This window comes from Macaca mulatta, chromosome 6, assembly GCF_049350105.2.
Source record: "Macaca mulatta isolate MMU2019108-1 chromosome 6, T2T-MMU8v2.0, whole genome shotgun sequence".
Classification (NCBI taxonomy): Eukaryota; Metazoa; Chordata; class Mammalia; order Primates; family Cercopithecidae; genus Macaca; species Macaca mulatta.
Window position 1 is genome coordinate 146,173,171 of NC_133411.1, and position 22,769 is coordinate 146,195,939.

Genomic DNA, 22,769 nt, shown 5'->3' on the forward strand with positions numbered 1-22,769 from the left:
TCTCAGCTTCCTCCTCTGCCAGTGGAGGCTATCACCGCACCTACCTTGTACGTTCTGCAGGGGAGCACGCATCAGTTTCCTAAAGCCACTAAAACAAAGCACCATAAACCATGGGCTTAAACGCCACCTCTCCAGAGAGGGTGGAGGCGCTGTCCAGACTCTACCATGAGTGGCGTGTAACATCAACAAGTCACTTAACCTGTATCTCAGCTTCCTCCTCTGCCAGTGGAGGCTATCACCGCACCTACCTTGTACGTTCTGCAGGGGAGCACGCATCAGTTTCCTAAAGCCACTAAAACAAAGCACCATAAACCATGGGCTTAAACGCCACAAACTTACTCTCTCGGTTTCAGAGGCTGGAAATCCAAAATCAAAGTGTTGGCAGAGCCATGTTCCCTCTGAAAGCTGTAGGGGAGAACCCTCTCCTGGCCCCTTCCTAGCTTCAACTGTTAATTTACCCATAGCTTCAATTACACTCATCATTCTAATTTTATTAACCACCCTCGAATTTGCTGTAGCCCTTATTCAGGCTTATGTCTTTACGCTATTAGTAAACTCTCTCCTTATATAACACATAATGACCCACCAAACTCATGCTTACCACATGATAAGCATCTAGTGGTTGTCAGCCATCCTGGGTGTTTGCCTGAAGGCAGCACTTCACCCTCGGCCTTGAACAGCACTCTCACCCCACGTGTCTGTGCCTCATGTCGCTTCTCCCTTTATAAAGATGTCCGCCATATAAGATTTGGCCCCATCCTGCTTATCTTATCCTAACTTGATTACATCTGTAAAGACCGCATTTCCAAAGGCGGTCACATTCATAGATGCCAGAGGTTAAGACTTAATATCTTTTTGGAAGCCACAGTTGAATGCATGGCCTGGAGACTCACTGAGATAGGGCTGGAGAAACTCACCCGGCTACCGGAAGTACTCCATGAATGTCAGCCGCTCTGCTGTAATCAACAACACAGATGGGTTTCGGGATGGCCATTCTTACCATTTAATCTACACCATCTCCTTGTCCTCACAGCTTACTGGCCGTTTAATTATGATCGCCACTGTAAAAACACGCCTCCTCATTTAGGCTGCACCCAGTCCTACTGCCTTCACACCCAGCTCAACTCCAGTTCGTCCGTGCAAACTTCTTCACTCAAGACAGCCAGAGTTCCCCTGAGCTGGAGGCAGCCACGCTATGAGGTTGAGAGAGCCTCAGGTCTCCTTCTTGTGCATGCTCCTTCCAAAACCTCGGGGCAGGCCCTAGCAATGCATTCACAGGGATATATGTTTGCATAAAATGTGCAAAAGTAAGATCTTTTAACAACAATTAGTTAAGACCTCTCTCTTTCTATCTCACCTTGTTCCAGGTAGCACTGGAATCCAGCAAAGGGGTAGGATGTATTCAGGGAGGATTCAGTAGGGTGGACTGTGTAGTTGGTGGTCACTTCTATGTATAGTTAGAATTACTGCTAGTCACCATGGCGTGGAAATGGCTTTCAGGAACTCACAGTAACACTTAAGAAATGGGGCCAGAAGTCATGTGACAAGAGGAACACATCGTACAGTGCACAGCACTGGAAGTCCGGAAAAGTGGAGGAGAAACAAGTTCTGAAACCTACAGAGCCAGAATCCCACCTGTGGCACAACCTGCCAGTAATCAGACACGTAAAACCACCACGGGGGTTTGATGCTCATTGCTGCCTGTTTAAAATGGAAGTTCTCATCCAACAGGAATGTCTCCAATAATGCACCATGTACAATCACAAATGCTCATGCTTTGTTCCTCTATTTCTGGGTGGGAGTCACATGACACAGAATTAATTAGAGTTCTGTGCTTGAGGGAAGCAGTATTACAAGCAGTGAGCAGGGGACATCTGTGTAGGAAGTTGTGTGTTTTCTTCATCCAGTTATCAAAAATAAAAAACAAATTTCCTCAGCCATGCTAGAGGAAAGACTGAATTAACTTTTCAATCTCTCAGTAGAGGAAGGTTACAAAATTGATGTCATATAAAGATACAACCAAAAAGTATACAGCAAAAAACATAACATACGGGGAAATTTTATTATAAAGGTGTGTTGGGCAGTTAATTCACAATGTAAATCTGTTTGTTTTTTTTTTTCAGACTGGACCATGTTTGTAATGTGCATAAGCTTTTTAAAGTTTATAATTTTGTGATTATTTATCAGCCTAAACAATACACAATTTTACTCTTAACTATGGATATATAATTCTGTGGGGATTTTTTATAAAGAAGGCCACTATGTCACACAAGCTTTAGGCCCAAAAAAATCTGGGTGCACCCATGTTTGAACGACTGCAATCTCTGCGTTTACTGCTCTCTCTGGAAAATCCAGTGGTCTTAGAATGCACTAAGCACACACAGAACCCTCCGGCAGGCCCATCCTGGTATCACACTCCACCCTTACCCAACTCTAGTCCTTGCTAGTTGTTTAACCTATTTGAGCCTCAATGCCCTTGCCTGTAAAATGAGGATTGTTTATATGGTAGTGTACATATCCAATCCCCAATAAATATTTGTTAAGTTTCCACACAGTAGGAGATAAAGATACAATTATGTGCAAAAGCAAGACATGATCTTTATTCTCATGGGACAAAGCTGGAGGCAGGCCTTTGCCAGTGGAAAAGCCCGGCCACTTAACTGCTGTCTCCAAAATCATTTCTAACTACCAAACATACATACACACAAGCCACAGTGGCACAGTTTTGAAATTTACCTATTTTTCTCCAAGAACTATTTATGCTCTCAGCCAGGGAGAAAAAACACAGCCCCACCATATAGCTAAAGCTCTCAGCCAACACACTCTGCCACACCGTCCTGAGCCAATTCAATTCTGATGCACTATGCTGAAGCTTCTCTTCTCACCATTTATTTTGTGTTCTGGTCCACGGTTTTTACCCATTGTGGGTAACACTCATAATGGTTTGCAAAAGTTGTCTAGCAATGGAAGAATCTGGCACATGATGCTAAAATGCCAGTTTCCCAGATAAAAACCTACAGAACATAGAGCAAAGGCGAGCAGTCTTTTAGTCATTGGGGACCACCCTGGTGACTTAGAGAGGACATCATAAAAACTGCTGCAGCCTGGATGGACTGCCCTGCAGCTGTCAGAAATTGGGAGTATAATAGGCAAAGATGGATGCCTGACATGGGACTTTGCCTGGAAGGGTGACTGCCAACATCTGAAGACTAGAATGCTGTGCTGCAGAGGCTCAAGTGTCATGACCTTGCATAGTGCTGACTCAGTGAGCACCTTTGTTTCCAGGAACACATCCTACACTAAACCAGGTATGCATTTCCATAATGACAAAACAAGGTAAATGTCCAAAAGAAATGAACGTGATGCTATGAGCCATGAAGATTAAAATGATGATATACACAAAGGGCTGAGCACAGTGCCTGGCAGTTAGTAAATGCTCAATAAACAGCAGGTGTTGTTAGTGTTCCTATTATCTCCCCTATTGAACTTTACTATAGAGCAGGAGCCATGTCCTATAGTTCTTTGTGTTCCCAACTGGACTTCAGTCAGTGCAGGGCACACAAAAGTATAAAAAGACATCTCATTAATTCTACCAAGATTTTTCAAACACACAAAGAGCCTTTGGACTAAGTTGACTGATTCTCATCCTTACCAGTCATCTGCCTGTTTGATCTCAGAACAATTCCTGGCTCTGCCTCTGCTCTGTATCAGAGACAAAAGCATTTCTCATACTCCTTTGACCTCTGGCTGCAGCAAGGCAGCTTTGTCCAGTGGGAGGCCCAGATGGAATGTTGGGAGGTAGGAAACCAGAAGCCAGGGCATTTCTCCCCAGCTTGCCCTGCTTTGAGGGGCACCTCAGCAGTGAGAGAGCAGGGCCATGCATCTCTCCCAGGGCCCCGGTTCCAGAGGACAGCGCATCTACGGTTCCAGCTCCTACCAGAAGGCCCTGGCTCCTGGCCTCTGGTATTGTCACTGCCTCCTCCCATGTGACCCCTGGCCCAGGGGTGGTAGCAATTTCTTGCTGCTCTCAGCTCTTTCATCTCCTGTGTAACCAATTCCCGGTATAAAATATTCTCCATTTAAAACATCTAATGTGGGCTGGGTGCAGTGGCTCAAGTCTGTAATACTAGCACTTTGGGAGGCCGAGATGGGCGGATCACGAGGTCAGGAGATCAAGACCATCCTGGCTAACCCGGTGAAACCCCGTCTCTACTAAAAAAATACAAAAAACTAGCCGGGTGAGGTGGTGGGTGCTGTAGTCCCAGCTACTTGGGAGGCTGAGGCAGGAGAATGGCGTAAACCCGGGAGGCGGAGCTTGCAGTGAGCTGAGATCCGGCCACTGCACTCCAGCCTGGGCAACAGAGCCAGACTCCGTCTCAAAAACAACAACAACAACAACAACAAAAACATCTAATGTGGGTCTGTTTTCCTGATTGGATCCTGACAGACACACCATCTAAAGAAGAATTTTTATACAACCATCCTATGGAGTACTCAGCAGCCATTAGAAACAATGATACATAGCTAAACATACTGATGTATAAAGGTGACTGAGGGTTATGGTGAAGAGAACCGGAAGACAGTGAAACAGTGCTATACCCAGAGAGCAGATGTTGAGAAGTATGCACATTTACACACTTAAAAAAATGACTGGAGAAATATACATAACATTTTGACTGTGGTTACCTCCAGGTGGCGAGATGCTGGATTTTTTTTCCCCCCTTCTTTGTGCTTTTCTAAAGAGTTTGATTCTTCTGTAATGAGCGGGAATTGCTGTCATATCAGGACAAAAAAATAAATGCCCATTGCATTTTGGGGAAAAAGTCATCTAAAAGTAGATAGAGCTTCGATGTGAAGTGAAGGATGCATACATCATCGCCATCTTTCTTTCTCCTCTGCAACACTGAGAGATTCCTAAGGGGCACAGCTTTCCAAACCGGTTCCCGGCACAAGGAAAGAGGCAGCAGAGAGCCCACAGGAAAAGTGTGTGGATAAGAAGAAGGGCAAAGAGTTCCTGGAATTCCTGCTCAGGGTCCCAGATGCCAGGCACCTCCTCAGTGGGCTCCTCTTGGCCACCACAGCCTGGTCTCCAGGTCTTTGTCCTCACCACCTGCTTCAGGAGCCCCCTCCAGCTCCCTAGGAACCAAACCAAACCTCCCGTCCTCCTTAAGCCTTGCGTACCTTCTCAGCCAGGCACTGGTATTCTCCACCCAGTGCCTGCTCCCTTCCTCTTGGGACATGCACTAAACACAACCTATGTGTCTGGTGAGTACTTTGATCCTCTGTCATGGATTAAGTGTGCTGTAACCTGATTCTCACTCACTGTAATTATCTGTTAATAACAAACTCAAAAACGAGCCCAAATCCTGGTTCTGCCACGTAAAATCCGTGTGTATGTGTGCAGATTACTTATCTTCACTGAGCTCTGAGTTAAGGCTACACACTTATCACATAGAATGATCCTGAGGATTAAATAAGAAAGTATCTATGAAGCTCCTAGTATCATGTCTCCCAAGTAGCAGGTGCCCAAACAGTGAGTATCCCCCATTCAATTTATAGGTTCTACTTTCCCAAGAGGGTCTGACATATCCCATGTCATAGGCATTCTGTAAATAGTTGTTACTTAATGTCTCTTTTTCCACATATACATCATTAATCTAGTTACCAAGGACCCCACTCAAAAATGCTTGCTTCTTTGTATAGTAACTCCCGAGGCACAAAAGTCTAAAGAGAACATAGACTTTTAAGCCAGGATCCTGTGATTCTTCCAATTCAGGTGGCACCACTCACTAGCTGTATGTCTCAGCCAAGTTACTGAGCCTCTCTGAGCCAGTTCTGTAGGATAGAAAAGACATTACCTTCCTCAAAAGGAGTCTTATAAGGATAAAATGAGAAAACGTATGCACAAAGTGCTTAACACAGCTCCCGGCATGGGCAGTCTCTATAAATATAAGTTCCTGTCTCTCCCATTTAAATGAATGGCACCAAGCTTTTCTGAGCTCAGGAAAAAAGCAAGCAGACCTGGCTGTAATTATAAACACCACAGCATAATGGCATCCAGGTGGAACCATGCTAGTGTCGTCCTCATTTAAGAATTTTATATCGTCTACTGATTTATTAGCCATAAGAAGCCATTCCCCAGAGGAGACTACAGTTGAAATAATTGTTTTGAAGAAAGTAGGGTGGATCAACACGCCAGAATCATTAATCATCAAAATAGCAACATATATTTGATGAGCTGGCCTCTGCGGAGCTTGCTTTCTGTGACGAAAGAATTTGCACAAAAATCTCCAGCCCTGTCATCCAACAACTCATTGGCATTTTTCCTATATCTGCCCTGTTCCACTCAAACAGAGTGGGAATCTGCATCTGAAAATGACAGTTTCAATGGAAGATGGACCTCATCATTAATTGCTGCAAAGCTGCAAGGGTTTAATGCAGTTATTAATGAATTAATAATTTGGAGAACATTTACTGGCTATTTTCTACTGAATAACATCCATGTAAAACTGCAAAAGCTACCCAGGAAATGAGAAGCTATGATGCTCAAAAGAAGAAAAAGCTACCTCCCCCAGATGCAGGTAACACACAACTTTAAAATTGACTCTCATGAGAAAGGAACAGAAAGACTGCTCAAGTCCCTAACATAGGCACCCTCTGTGAGGGAACAGGCTTTGGGGAACCCTTCTCTCATTCAAGAGCAAACCTCCTACAGGCCAGTCTGAAAATCTACGCTGTTTTCCTCTTAAAAAGCACACGTTTCCAAATGGGTACTAGGAGCTCGGGCCACAAGGTAGAGCCTCTGAGTGTTGGTTTAACAAACAGAGATAATCCAAAAGGGACGAATACAAAGTCGTCTCTTTTCCCCCTTGGCTTCAGAATGTCATGCTTTAATTTTAACCAGAACAAAAGTACAGATCCCAGGAAAAAAAGATGAATCTTCCAGCCACCTACTATGTGCTAAGCACCTCCCTACATTCTCTTGAGGGGCGGGAAGGAGGGTGACTGTAAATTTGTGTCTGTTCCCAAGCCACCATGCTAATGTTTGGTTTTCAATCTGGACTGCATATTAAAACCACCCGGAGAGTATTATAACATACCGCTGTCTTGGATACCTTACAAATGTTCTTCTTCCATAATTACAACAAGCATGTATAACAGATAAGGTTATTCCCACTCTGCTGAACCTCGGTTTCTTCATCTGCGAGCATAAGTAATGTGTCCAACGTAATTTTAAATACTTTCAAACTCCTCTGCTCTTTTCCTTCAGTCTAACCTTTACACACACATAAGCACACGTGTACGCTTTTGTTGACTTTTCTTCTTTTGATAAATACCATGTATACACTGAAAAATATATAAATATGTAAAAATTTTAAAATAATCACCTGAAAGCAGAACTCCTAGGAAGAATCACTGTTAACATTTTGATGTCTGCCTAGTCAGTCTTTTTGTATCTTGTTTTCTAATTATGAGAGAATAGGATAAGTCTGTACCCAGTCTTTTGTAACCTGCTTTTTACACTTAATAAAGCATGAACTTTGCTTCACATCATTAAATATTCTACAGCATCATTTTAGTGGCTGCCTAGCATCACAGTGTATGCCTATGCCCTAATTTACTTAGCTCGCCTGAATTAATTAGGCTTTACTGTCTGACAAAAGTTAGTCTTCCATTTCTATCCCCAAACTAGAAAAATCAGGTACCCAGGTATTTGAAAATGTGGAGACACTTTCATTCCTTGGCACGTAGCTCTATTAATATGCCAATTGTTTCAGGTACTTCTTTTTCAAAGAGATCCTAGACACATCTCTTTTCAAAAAAATGCCTGGAAACCCCCTAGGGGATGGCTCAATATTCAAACTCAACTCCCTTAAATCCCTAGCAGCAGAGCTGGCCTGAAAGAGCTTACCACGCCTGGTCCCAGGCAGCCTGCTGTCAGGTGAGGTGGAGAGGGAAGGAATGTCACAGGTTCCAGACTCCAGGGTCTGGCCCAGGCTTGGGACCTCAGAGGATCACAGATTTGCTTGATCTCATCCCCACAGCACTCAAATGAGAGAGACCTCCTCCAGGAGGGTTGGAGAATAAAGCAAAAAATCGCTGAGGCCTTCAGGAAAACCATGCCATAAACAGTCAAAACCCTTTGTCACCACACCAGTGAGGAAGGCCCAGAATTTTGGTTGTTTTATTTTATTTTTTATCTTTTTGTTTTGTTTTCTCTCAATTTAAATTCAGACGCTGGGTTATACATTATATTATTCCAAGAAGTGCCAATGTAGGAGCCCACAGCTGTCAGGAATCTGGGGTGGTTTAGGTTGGAATGTGTGCTCTTTCAGGAGCAGCAGGCCCACCCTTCAAGCACACAGTGAGTAGGGTACAGTGGGCAGAAAAGCACCCACAGGGGCTGTGTGTAGAGGTTCTACGAAGAGATGCTCTCTCTGCCCCAAAATCCTACTTCCATCTCTCTCCCACCATCCCCATCTGGTAAACTGTCCACCAGCAGGAGATTCCTTTGTGTTAGGAGGACTTCTTTGAAGACTAAATGCCCCTGGAGGAGGAATGCCCACTTCTGCATGGATCTGAAGGATGACAGCTACCACCAGACCACAGTAAACCGGAGACAGGCCCTTTTCCTACTGTCAGGTAAACATGAATCCCAACCAGGAGTATCCTGGGTTGCTGTCTTCCCCTTGCAGCTCCTACAGAAAAAGGAAGGCTGGACCCAGGAGGAGAACACAATGCCACCTACTTGGGGTAACAGAGGGTAGGGTTAAGTTACCTGGACCAAAAGGTGTCCCTACCATCCATTCCCAACAGTGCCTGAAATTCCCACAGCTAGAGTCTCTCCTGAGAGCCCAGTGGAGATGTGTGTGTTTTAATAAACATAAAGCATTATACTTTTGGAGCAACACATAAACCAGTCCCTGCTATACTCATTAATCCTATTAGCCTTATTGATAGGACACTACAATCATTTAGTTGGAAGTAGGGATGAGGTATGGGCACAGAAGAGGCAGACATTGACAGGACAACAAGACTAAAGAGAGGAAAAGTAAAGCCCAGCATCTTGCTGCAGAAAGTGTCTTACCTGCTGCAAGGGGTAGTCTCATGAAATCTTCAGGACACAGGCCAGGCACCTGGGACACCCACTCAAAGGAAGGACACCAACAGCCCCAGAAGGGATCCGTAGGAGAGTCACAGGCTCCAGCCTCCCTCCTACCTCCTCTTAAAATGAACCTGACCCCATTCTTCTAAGCTCCCAGAACATATTGCTACTTTGCACAAATATAGATGCTCTGGGGAAAACAATCATCCAAGTCTATCCAAGCTACAACCCACTGCTTGGCCAGGAGGCCACCCTACCCTACCCAGCTGCTACCTATAGTTCTTCCAGAGTTCCTTGGACCAAGGGCATTTACAGAGGAGTTGCATTCATGCACGACAGGAAAAGGAACCATTTTCCTACCTAGCTCTTTCTGATCATATACTGCAAGGCTCCATAACCTGGGGGAAATGAAGAACCCCCTTATAAATGCTTCCCACAGAAGAGAGCAGCAGCGAACTGACAGACTCTCACAACAGGGAGATAAGGAAACTGGCTAGAGCCTGCTTTTTGTGTTCCCAGATGGTCCTGCACCACACCCACCTGCAGACATCCAAGCTCTCCTCCCATCACCCTCACAGAGCTCCTTGTCTCTAGATCATCTCAATTCAGTTTGGCCTCAAGCTCTGAGCTCTATCCTGTAGGCTTTCCTGCCCAAGGGCTTTATCCCAGTTAACCCTCCATTTCTCCCCAGCCTGACAGCCACTGAGGACAAGCAGTGCCCATCTCATTTCCTTTCCTTGGCTCATTTTAATTAACAAGGCAACCAGGCACATCACTGCTCATCAGTGAATAAGGACCAGAAAACATCATTCTCTCACATGATACTGGACAATTCTTACTTTCTAATATCAGTTCAAAGGTCTCCAAACTCCAGCCCCACAAACGCTACCACCTCTGCACTCTAGTACCTCCACCAGCTTCCATGGGCTGGATTTAGAAGTGATACATGATTCCATAGAAAGAAGACAGGACTTGGCACCTAACAAACCTGCACTGCAACCCCAGTTCTTCCAGTGACAAGCTTTCTGAGTCTCATTTTCCTCACCTGTACAACAGAGATAATAAAACCTGCTTTGGGGATTTTTTAAAAATTAATTAGCAATGCCATCTATAAAGCACCCAGCAGAGTGCCAGGAACACACTGTTCTCTATGAAAAGTAGCCAGTATCAGTATTTGTCACGTGTCTGTTGTTTATCCACAGCTACAGTCCTTAGCTATTGGTTTACTGCCTGGCTCTATTTAAGAGGACATATGGGATCCTGCCATATTTAAAGGTTTTGGAGTACATGGACCACGTTTTCCATGTTCTCTTTATTCCTCCACTGCCTCTCATCCTGAGCTCAGCACCAAGTAGGTGCTCCATAAATTAGGCTCTCAGGACAACCCCAGCCAGTTCCATGTCTTTAATTGGCTTTACTGAGATAGTAGCATTTAAAACTGTCTGTCCACCTACATGCACCACCAGTTCAGTCTAAATACCCAGCAGAAATGAGTTGTCTTCAGGAACATTTGAAAGAGTTGCTGTATGCACCAAAGCCAGCTTCAGTATGCACCAAATCCTGTAGCTTCTCTAAAATAGGAACCCTCACCTGTCTGCTCACCCCTGCCAATCCCCACAGGTCCCTACTCTCCTCTACCTGAGTTTATCAATGACCTGATGCAGCTCTGACAGAGAAAAAAAAAGGCAAAAGCTAGAACCAGAACCACGTCAATGAATAGTTTCACTGTCTTAGCTAAAAATCCATCTTTTTCCACTAGGAAGCCTTCCAAGATTCACCATGGACAGAACTCAACACTAATCCTCAGTGTCTCTCTGTATTTCATATTCTATGGGGCTGTACTCCATGGAACTGTAATTCCCTCTCCATCTCATCTGTCATTCTCATGAGGCTATGAGTTCCAAGGATCTGTCTTCCACCCTGAACCACGTATGGCGATGGGTATAGAATACAGGTTCAGCAAACTTTTGGTGAATAACTTAGCAGCCTTGTGAAGCAAATTTGGCATCCCATCCCCCCCCCGCCACGCCCCACTATCTCCACTTTGATACATGAGAAACAGTAGCTAAGAGCAACTGAGCACTTTACCTTCTATGCCTCTGTTTTACACAGGAGAGAAAGGAGACCTCCATGCCAGGACACTTGCCACCAGAGCACATCGAGTGGCCTCCTGCTGCACTGATGGCTCAAGGCTCTCACAAACACCCCTTTGAGATCATTTCATGATCATTATTTGCCATCTTCTCCTCTGGACAGTTAGCTTCCTGAGACTAGGCACAGTGTCTGTCTCCTCCCGCTGTGTCCAGCACTAGCAAGGCCACCGGGCTGTAGGTTCCCATGAAGATCTGCTGAAATGATACAGACAACTCATCCATCCCTCTCTGTTTCTCGGACTTCATGGTGCCTATGAATCCCCAGGAGATCTTGTTAAAATACAGATTTTGACTCAGTAGGTCCTGGGCAGGGTGGGGGGTTGGGGGGCGGGGTGCTGGAGACTCAGCCTTTCCGATGGCTCCCAGGTTATGCCAGGGCCACTGGAAAGCAGACTGCCTTCTGAGAGGCGAGCTGCAAGTTGTTGAAGGCTTGGCTGGTAGTCCACTTGTGCTATGACAAAATACCTGAGACTTGGGTCATTTATAAAGGACAGAAACTCGTATCTCACAGTTCTGGAAGCTGGGAAATCCAAGATCGAAGTGATAACCTTTGGCATCCAAGGAGGGATGTACCGTCCAGAGGGGAGGAACACTGTGTGCTCACATGGTGGAAGGACTAAGAGCCAAATGCTGCTGTGTGAAGCCTCTTTTATAAGAGTCATAATCCTGTTCATGAAGGAAGGTGCCCTCAAATCACCTCTCAAAGGACCCACCTCTGAATGCTATCCAATGAGCAACACCCGAATTTTGGAGGCGATGCAATCAAACCACAGCGACTAGCTAGAGACAATCCTCTTATTTTCAATAAAGAACTTTGTCTTTCCTGAGCACTTGGAGCTGTCCTTTCTTTCAGCTATGACGTGAGCCCTCCCTCTTGGTCCTTGATATCATGTGATTCAAGGAATTCAGAGCAAAGTTTCAGCCCTGAAGAGCTAAAGCTGGGAGCTGGAGAACCTGCCAGTTTGAATCCTCTCTCTGCTAGCTTCCAGGCCTACACCCAGGGCTTGTGGCTCACAGTTTATTATTGACAACCTGGCCTTGGCAGCAGGAGCATTTTTGGATGCCTTTACTTTTAAATCCCTGGAATTCAGAACTGTACAAGTTAAACCTTATTCTAACTACTTTTTTCCCTGCAGTTTTCATCTCTAGCTCCTCTGCCCTCTGAATATTTCATTCATGCCCAGGACAGAGTCTTAAATTGCAGGAAACCAGAATTCTGCAGATCAATTAGCCTAACTCACAACATGTCATTTTTCTTATTTAACAATTAGAATAACACCGTTTCTGTGTTCAGCGTGGGCCCGCTGTGTGTCCACTGGAGAACAAATCTACCTGCCTTTGGAGGAGATTCATTTAAGAACCAGAGTCCCCATGGTGCCTCACCATCTAAGAAGGGTGAACCTGTGAATCCTTCTGAGGATTACTCTTTTTTCCAAGCTGATAAGAGCTCTGAATGGCCACTCAGCTAGGAAGATCAAGCAGCCTACCTTCTTCCAAGGGCCTCTGGGCACAGCATGGCTGCTCCTTGATTTTACTGCTTGACTGAGGCAGAGGAACATGTCTTTTGGCAGAGGTGAGTGCGGGTATCCTGGGGGAGAGTTTCTGGTCACCAACTACAGCCCTTGTCTCCCTCCCCAGTTTTCACTACAGCTATGTAAGCACAGAGGGCTTTGTAAGAAATGTTCAGTCAAGAAGCAGAAAGAGCCTCTGCTTTTAGGTCCTACAGTGAAATTGCTGGAAGCCTTTTCTTCCTTGTTCCTCCTATCTCCTGGCCATGGAGTAAGGGTGGTGAGATCTGGTGGTCTCTAACCTTCAGGGGCTCCAGGGGATTCATCCCTGACCTATATTGTTGCTGTTTTTGTGCAATCCTGGACACTGGAGAGAACATGGGCTTCAGCAGATCAGGAATAAGTGAGTTTCAGGAATGGATGGAGGGAAGCTCCAGTCAGATGGGAATGTTTAAAAACAAAACTGAAATTCTAATGGTGTATACAGCATAGTTAAAACATCCTTGTCAAAAAAACCTCTTGGACACACCCTGTTTCAGAAAATGGAGGCTCAGCTCAGCAGGTACCGTGTTTCACCATGTCTGACAAGTCAACTCTATAGGTCAACAGGTTGAAGAAAAATCTGGCATTCACAAAAATAAAACGTTACTGCAAGGCCACCTCCTTCCTCCAGAATGTGATGTATTCATGACAAAAGAGAGAATTCACTAACCATAATCTACAAATAAAACTAGTCACAATGGGCATATTTTCTCTTCTTTTACTCCATCAGATGAAACTAGTTTCCAAGATCCACATAGCTGTCAATTTCCCCCTGCAATTCATATTTTTATTCTTCTCAGCAGACACTTTATTTTTGTAAGCTGTACCCAGTTTTGTTTTGATAGCTCACCAGAACCTGGAGTAACAAATACTTTTAATTTGATTATTTTAAAAGTCTTATTAATTTTTCAAGCCACACAACATACACAGGCACAAATGTATTCGCCAGACATCCACAACCAGTGAAGGTTAATAGTCATTTAATGTAACTGCATACGTTACAAGCAATCTTCCTGTCCCACTGCATTTTCAAAGACCACATAAATATGTAATCTATTCCTCTTTCTTCCTATCATAACATTCCACTGGGGCGATTCTGATGAGCTGTCCCCCCGCTGCCTCCACGGTAAAGTGCTGCACAGTGGCTGATGGATAGATACTGGGTTTGAGTAAAGAGGATTTCTGCAGCCATCCATAAACCCAGCTCATTTAAATTGCTAGCTGTCGACTACCTGAGAAGAAAGAAAAGGCTGTCCTTAAATAATAAAAAAAGCATGGCTCTATTGTCTAGAATGTCAAGCAGAATTCCTATTTCCAGGTAGCAGCACAGAGGGACCACCTGATCATAATGAGGGGCTTTGTCTGTCTTCTCAGCCCAGTCTCCTGGGAACCCCTCTCAGTACCCTGAGAAAAGGTAAGAGTGCTCGAGATTCCTCTCCCTGTAACTAGGGTTCTGGTGAATGGTGAGCCAGATAATTGTTTAGATGGCCAAGTGGGTTTGAAGTGGAAATAGAAACAGATCCAGGATGTTACTAGGAGACTACCCCTTGATTAATGGGAATTCAAAGATGAAACAAGTATTGCCTATTGTTTAATTTTCCCTTCTTTGCAAGTAGGGTGTTTGGGGAGAAAGCTAAGACTCTAAAAACTAGGGCATATATGAGACAGCACAGAGCAGGCCCTCCTTAAACTTTTCTCTTGGTCGAGATAAAATTTTTCCTAATCCCACGACATGCTGCTGAGGGCAGAGACACTCAATAATGTGGATTTACTGACCAATTCACCTACGTCTCTGCAGGAAATCAAAGTTCATTCATTCACAGACTTGCTCAGTGACAGAAGACGTTTAATAGTTGCCATTCTATCCAGAGCATACAATTCATGCTTTAGCCCCTAAAATTTGCCAAGCAATGCAGTTGAAAGCTAAAAAACATAAGTCACTTTCTCTATATCAGCAGTTCAAGTTTGTCCAATCTCTGCCCTCAGAGAAAAGAGGAGGCACATACAAATTCCAAGACTATATATCACGAAGGCTATGGAGCCTGTTTGAGACATCACAAAAACTACCCAGCTGAATTTTAAGCTGCTTCTCATCAGAGAACTGAGGATTCACAGATTTCCAGGGAAACTGCATTTTGAGGGAAATTTTTCTAGGTAAAAACCCATAGAATTCAATGATGAATATTTCCTTTGGCCTTTAATTGATTTACAAGCAATACTCCATGGATAGCTTTAGGTGAAAGATCTATTAATTTAAAGCCATTCATTACCCTTTTCTTTCATCCAACACATTTTTCCAATATGCTTATTGTTCACTGTAACTAACACACTGACATCTCTCCAAGAGCAAGTCCTTTTAATACTTGTAAATGGTTTATTGGAAGGCATCAATGATAAAACTAGTTATGTTTTCAGTAGAGTGATGCTAGGATACAATTTTATGCAATGCCATAAAACTATACTTCTTATTGAAGTAGCATCAGCACGACTGTAGAAAAGGAAACCCGAGAGCTCATTTCCCAATGGAAACACCAGCTTTAACAACAACACATGATCCAAAAAAACCTTTATGAGAACTCCAGAAATCAGTTAGGAAGTCACAGTACCCCAGGCAAGCTCAAAATCAAGAACTGCTACATTGAAATGGGTAACAAAATGCTATTTTATTCCAACTATATCAATCCTTCTCCCAAGCCAGCACAGCTCATGATCAAAAGGAAGAGTACAACTTGTGGATTCTCTCATGGGAGGAAAATTGAAGAAATTGAAATACTTCCAATGTTCCAGTTTTTCAGGGAACTGTCCAAGGGACTGGTTTCTGTCCTGCCTGATTCAGAGTGCTGATGGGAAACTGACATACCTTGGATGTCTGGGATCCACAGAGAACAAAAGAGAGCTCAGAAGCTGTGGCAGCACCAGAGAACTTTTAGTATCACCCAGAGACACCAGCACAGCTTGCCACAATTTGCAGAAAGCACCCAACTCATGGCTTCTCCACTGGGAGGGAAAGGAAGGGTGGAATGTATATATTGTGTTCTGGCTTTTCAAGGACTGCCAGAGGGAGTGGTTTCTGTTTTGCCTGACTTAGAGTGCTGGCAGACTCAGAAAACTTTGGATACCTGGGAGCCAGAGAACAGAAAAGAGTTCAATGCCAGAAAAAGTGCCAGAAAACCTGAAATACCTCATACAGACACCAGAGGGAGCAAGAGGCTACAAGCACCCGAAAAAGAGACCAGCAAATCTCTCTAAATGGGAAATTACACACACAAGCCTAGAAAAGATTTCTCCCCCAAAAAGGGTTAAGAGATGCTTGGAATCTCTAGCTGGGCTGACTGCTGAAGGTCTTTCCCTATAAGAAAAACCACAAGGACTGGAAAATGTGGTTGTTTTTTCAAATGTGCAAATCCCAACACAAAATTATAAGGCTCACAAAGTTATGGGGAAACACAGCCCAGTCAAAGTTACAAAATAAAAATATCCAGAAATTGGTCCTAAAGAAACAGACTTCTACGAACTATCTCATAAGCAATTCAAAATAACCACCATAAAGATGCTTAACAAGCTCAGGAAAATTGTGTATAAACAAATGAGGGTGTCTATAAAATGAAAAAGAGTACTTTTTAACCAAAGAAATTTGTGAGCTGAAGAACACAATAACTGAGTTGGAAATTTCACTAGAATAATTCAAGGGCAAAACTGTTTAAACAACACAGAATCAGCAAACTCAGAGACAGGTCACTGGAAATTATTCAGTCATAGAAACACCAACCAAAAAGAAAAAGTGAAGAAACCCTAAAGGACCTACAATGGGACACCATAAAGGCCAATAGGTATATTATAGTGTTCCAGAAGAAGGAAAGACAGACAAAGGGGCAGAAAGCTTGTATGAAATAATGGCTCTGGTAAAGGAAATGAACATCCAAATCCAAGAAGCCAAACAGATCTCAACCAGAACATACCCAAAAATGTCCACACTGAGATACATTATAATCAAGCTGTCAAAAGTTAGGCAAAGAGAGAATTTTGAAAGCAAGAAAAACGTAATTCATCACATACAAAGGAGTCTCCATGAGACTATCAGTGTATATATCAGCAGAAACCTTGCAGGCCAAAAGGGAGTGGGATGATACATTCAAAGTGATTAAAAAAGAAAAAAAAGGGCCAGAGCAGTGACTCATGCCTGTAATCCCAGCACTTTGGCAGGCCGAGGTGGGTGGATCACGAGGTCAGGAGTTCAAGACCAGCCTGTCCAAGATGGTGAAATTCCATCTCTACTAAAAAAGTACAACAAAATTAGCCAGACATGGTGGCAGGTGACTGTAATCCCAGCTACTCAGGAGGGTGAGGCAGGAAAATCGCTTGAACCATGGTGGCAGAGGTTGCAGTGAGCCAACATCATGCTACTGCACCCTAGCCTGTGCAACAAAGTGAGACTCTGTCTCAAAAAGAAAAAAAAAGAAAGGAAACGAAAAGAAAACTGTCAATCCAGATTCCCATGTCTTTTTCAAAAATTAAGAAAAATTAAAGGCTTTCCTAGATAAACAAAAGCTGATAAAATTTATCACCACTAGACCCACCTTACAAGAAAAGCTAAATGGAGTCCTTCAAGTTGAAAAGAAAGAATGCTAAAAGAAAGGACACTGGTCAGCAACATAAAAGCATATAGAAGTATAAAGCTCATTGGTTGAGTAGGGCAATGAACCCAGGAGTTCGAGACCAGCCTGGGCAACATAGCAAAACCCCATTCTGACAAAAAAATACAAAAATTAGCCGGGCATGTTGGCACAATACCTGTAGTCCCAGCTACTTGGGAGACTGCGGTAAGAGAATAACCTGATCCCAGGAAGTCGAGGCTGCAGTCAGCCATGATTGTGCCACTGCACTCCAGCCTGGGCATCAGAGTGAGACGCTGACTCAAGAAAAAAAAAAAAACTCACTGGTAAAGGTAAATATATAAATACTACAAATACAGAATATTGTAATACTCTAACAATGGTAGATTAATCACTTATTTCTGGCATAGAAGTTAAAAGACAAAAGTACAAAAATAACTATAAAGATATGTTAGTGGATGCACAATACAAAAGATGTAATTTGTGAAAATAACAAAACAGAGGGAAGAAGTCAAAGAGTAGAATTTTTGTATGTGACTGAAGCTAAGTTGATTTTGGCTTAAAATAGGTATTACAACTGTAAAATAAGCCCCATGTAACCACAAAACCTACGTAAGATACATAAATGAAAATGAGAAAGGAATCAAAGCATATCCTTACCAAAAAAAAAAATCAAAACAGGGAAAAAGGAACAAAAACACTAAGAGACAGTCAGAAAACAAAGTGCAATTTAGCCCATTTTAGTATCACAGGAAACCTGAGACTGGGGAATTTATAATGAACAGGAATTTATTTTCTCACAGTTCCAGAGGCTGGGAAGTCCAACATTGAGGGACCAGCATCTGGTAAGGGCCTTCTTGCTGTGTCATAACATGGTAAAAGGAATCATGGTGAAAGGAATCATATAGTAGAAGAGCAAGATAAAGAGTAAAAGGAGGATGAACTCTCTCTTTTATAACAAACCCACTCTTGCAATAACAGTGTTAATTCATTCACTCCATTCTTATGGCTAATAACCTCTCATTAGGCTCCACCTCCAGACACTGCTGCACTGGGGATTAAGTTTTTAACATGCGCATTTCTGGAAACATATTCAAGCCATAGCAAAAAGGCAATAGTAAGTCCTTCCCTATCAGTAATTACTTTCAATGAAACTGAATTACATTCTCAAATCAAAAGACATAGGGTAGTTTAATGGATTTTTTTTTAAAAGAAGATGAGACTCTTTGCTTATTTTAGATTTTAGGACACACACAGGATGGAAGTAAAAGGATGGAAAAAGATATTCCACACAAAAAGTAACCAAAGGAGAACATGGTGGTCATATGTATTTCATACAAAATAGACTTTAAGTCAAAAACTGTCATAAGAGACAAATAAGAACCTTATATATTGATAAAAGGGTCAATTCACCAGGAAGACATACCAATTATAATTATGTTTGCACCTAACATTAGAGGAGACAAATATATGAAACAAACATTGACATGACATGGGCTCAAGAGAAGGGGAGAAAATGTTTACAAACAATACTTTAGAAGAGATTAATATCCAAAATATATCAAGAACTCAAATAACTCAACAGCAAGAAAACAACCCAATTTTTAAAATGGGCAAAGAACCTGAAATAGACATTTCTCAAAGAAGACATACAAATGGCCAACATGTGTGGGAAAAAAAAATACTCAGTATCACTAATACTCAGGGAAATGCAAGTTAAAACCACAATATGATATTTCCTCACACCCGCTGGAATGACTATCACCAAAAACAAAAGTGTTGGTAAGGGTGTGGGGCAAAGGAATCTCTCACATATTATCAGAGAGTGTAAATTAGCACAACCATTAAGGAAAACAGTATAGAGGGTCCTCGAAAAATTAAAAAGAGAACTACCACATGATGCAGCAATCCCACTTCCAAATATCTACCCAAAATAATTAAAATCGAGATCTCAAAGGGATATTTGCATTCCCAGATCCAGTGCAGCATGATCTATAAAAGCTAAGAGGTAGAAACAACCCAAGTGTTCATCTGTGGATGAATGGATAAGATATGGTGTACAAATACACAAGAATATTAGTCAACCTTAAGAAAAGAGAAAATTTTGACCAGGTACGGTGGCTCACACCTGTAATTCCAGCAATTTGGGAGGCTCTCAGAGCTGGGTACACAGAAAGGAGCAAATCAAAGGCCCCTGCTCTCTCAGACCTCTCATTTGTGGGGGAGATGGACAGACAAACTCACACATGGATATGTTAATACCAGGAAATATTAAGAGCTATGGAGAAAACAGTGGCATAAGCAATCCACAGAGCGATGGGCAGTGGCAGTTTACACGGGGCAATCAGCTATGACTTCTCTAAGTCATATTTGCGCCAAGGTCTAAAATAAAGAGAAAGCCACACAGACATGTGTGAGTAACGCATTCCAGGCAAAGGAAACAGCAAGTGCAAAGGCCCTCAGGCCTTTTGGTTTTGATTGATATCAACAGGTCGACCTCTAAAAGGGCTGCGCCAATTCACAGTCATGAACAGCATCGGGGAGCACCTGTTTCCCTACATTTCGACCAGTACTTCTTACCATATTCCCTTTATTTCCATAAAAGAGAATTACCATTGTGTCATATCCATAGATGGACTCAAAGCACTGATGACAAGGGAAGAGGAAATGAAAAAAAGCAGCTCCCACTCAGTACTCCCTGTACCATACACTGCACCCCTCCCAGTTGACAGATGTTTCCATTTATCCTCACATCAACTCTTTAAGGGAGGCATTAGGTACCTACTTTTGCATGCAAAAAATCTAGATCCTGCAGACTTTAAGAAATCAGGCCAAAGGCATTCGATTCTTAGGCTATAACCGGAATTGACCTCAGGTGAGCCTACCTTCAGAACCTGAGCTCTTTCCATTCCACCAGGTTGCTCCCTAGTCCAGGAGCACAGAAGAGCTTGGTTGGCAATCCCATACGAGGGACAAGCTCCAGCCTGAGTGGAGCTGGTTGCCCTGGGTAATTTCTTGCATATGCATTTGATTTTTCTTTCACTGGATCTTTTTAACAGCAAAAGCCAATATTCCCCAATGTGCCAGGAATTTATCTACAGCTGAAGGAAGTTACTGTCAGGAAGATGTGGATATGAATAATTAAGGCCCTATTAAACATGCACACATCTTGTAATAAATCTCAAATTAGAATGTGCCAAGATCTTGTTAAACCTGCCAACACATATTCTCAAATAAGGTGGGAATATAATTTGGAGCTTATCAGGAGATTCAACCTTTCCCAGAAAAATACTATTTGACTGTTTGGAATTTTAATCTGGAGATTACCTGAATTTGTCTCATCTATCATTCCACTGTGTTTACACCCACTGCGAAACATCAAGCAAGTAATTTCTCTCAGGATGTCCTCAAGTGGGGTGTATTTTGATACATACTACACTAAACCTCATTATTTCTGACATTATCCAAAAGAGCCTCACTCTGAATACACTTCCCTTAAATTCTAAAAAAACAAAAATGTTCATTCATCAGTGACTTAAACAGAACTTTTTGAAAAGCCCAGGAGTTACGCTTCCTGATGAGGGTAGGGAGAGAGCACTGTGGTGAAGAGCACACACCCCGAGTCCGAGTGATTTCCTGTCCCCGCTCCACCACTTGCCTATTGTCAAATGGGAACGGCAGGTGCACCTACTGCACAGGGTAGCTTTAAAGATCTCATGAGTTAATCACCTAAAATGCTGCCTTCCCCATAGTAAGTGCCAGCTGTAGTTATTATCATTGGATGTATCCCAATCATGAAAACTGATGTTACCAAAAATATATAACTCACAGTTTTTAGTAACTTTTACTTTTTCTAATATAAAAAATACAGATTTATTTTATAATCTTATAAAACAACTCACAAGAACAAATAAGAAAATACATTCTTAAGTATAACATAATGAAGTGTTAAATATCCCCATGGCACTGGCAGAAACCAATACAACCATGTATATTTTGCCATCAGGGAAACTGAGACACCAGTGGTTGAAACATTTGGTTTCAATCTTCCAGAAAACAGGAAGATGCCCAGCCTTTCATGACTCTTTAAATGGTGTCTTGATGTTTCCTGTTCCAATAGGCCAGTACATTCTTGAAATATAGCCTTAATTTTTACACACAAGCTGTGTAACCTCAGACAAAGCAAATAACCAGGTTGTGCGTCTGTTTCCTCATCTGTAAGGTAGAAAATAATAAAAACACACAGCTCCTAGGGTCACAGTGAAGAAAATGAACCAAAATCATAGACAAGTCCTGCCACACATACGCATGAGCTGCTGGAAAGGCATGCCCATTTGCCTGTTCTAGAGTGGGCCTTCCTAACATGGGAAATAGTCCAGATCCTCAAGCCAAAGAAACAGTGGAAAAAAGCCACAGCAAGGGGAAAAAATGTATACACTGTTCCTACAGAGACCCCTCAGATTCTTAAGATCACACTGCAGAATTAACCATCATGGTCCACGCCCACCTGTGAAGCCATTTAGGGTGGAAACAGCAGCAGCTCATCACAGCCTTTTCTGCCGCCTGACATCCCACTGAGAGCTGAACTCCTCTTTGCCAGTAATTGGAGAACAAATTGTGCAAAATGATTGGACTGACCAATAAATCTGTGCCAGTAATCCACTGGAAGGGCAACCACGTGATTCTGCAGAATCTGTAAATCTCACCCAGATAGAAGGCAAACTTACTGAAGTCCCCGGGTCAGGGACCTCAGGTTCCCAGGCCATATCCCCATCCTCATCTGTACTCTGGGGACAGGGATGGCAGGAAGAGGATGGACTGGGAAGAGTGAAAGTTCACAAGGATGACTTATGCCCTCCCCAAAGAAATAAATCTCCTCTCATTTAAATGACAAAAGAAAAAAACCCAGAAGAGAAAATATGATCCGTGTGGTCTTCGGGGGAGAGAGCAAGTCAGATACTAAGACCTGAACCTAGCTCTTGAGCAGACAGGCCAGAAGGGAGTTCACACAGACAAAGCATTTAACGCTGTGCCAGGCCCATAGTGTTCACTTAATATTGACGCTAGTCACTGCCCCCCTTCTCAATGCAGAATACAGCTATAACAGCAGCCAGTGTGCTACAGGCCAAGGCACAATGCTAAGTGTTTTACATGAATTGTTTAATTTTCTCCTCAAAACAATCCTAAGGAGCAGGTGCTATTCTCATTCGCACTTTCCTGCTGAGATAGCTGAAGCTTAGAGAGGCTAGGAGACATGCCAGGATCACACAATTAGTACGCCGCAGAACCACACCACCAACCCAAGCCATCTGCATCACTACTTCTAAACGACAGTGTCTCCGTATAC

General features: G+C 43.0%; 1 protein-coding gene across 5 annotated transcripts in view; it reads right to left on the reverse strand.

The window, feature by feature from the left end:
- Window positions 1-22,769, reverse strand: part of SPOCK1 (SPARC (osteonectin), cwcv and kazal like domains proteoglycan 1) — a 515,462-nt gene that overhangs the window by 327,411 nt on the left and 165,282 nt on the right. The window contains exon 1 of one of the 5 annotated variants that reach the window (XM_078004313.1): window positions 9,647-9,691. Within the exon in view, the coding sequence (XP_077860439.1) occupies window positions 9,647-9,673 (27 nt within the window). The 5' untranslated portion in view covers window positions 9,674-9,691. 5 annotated transcript variants of the gene reach the window in all.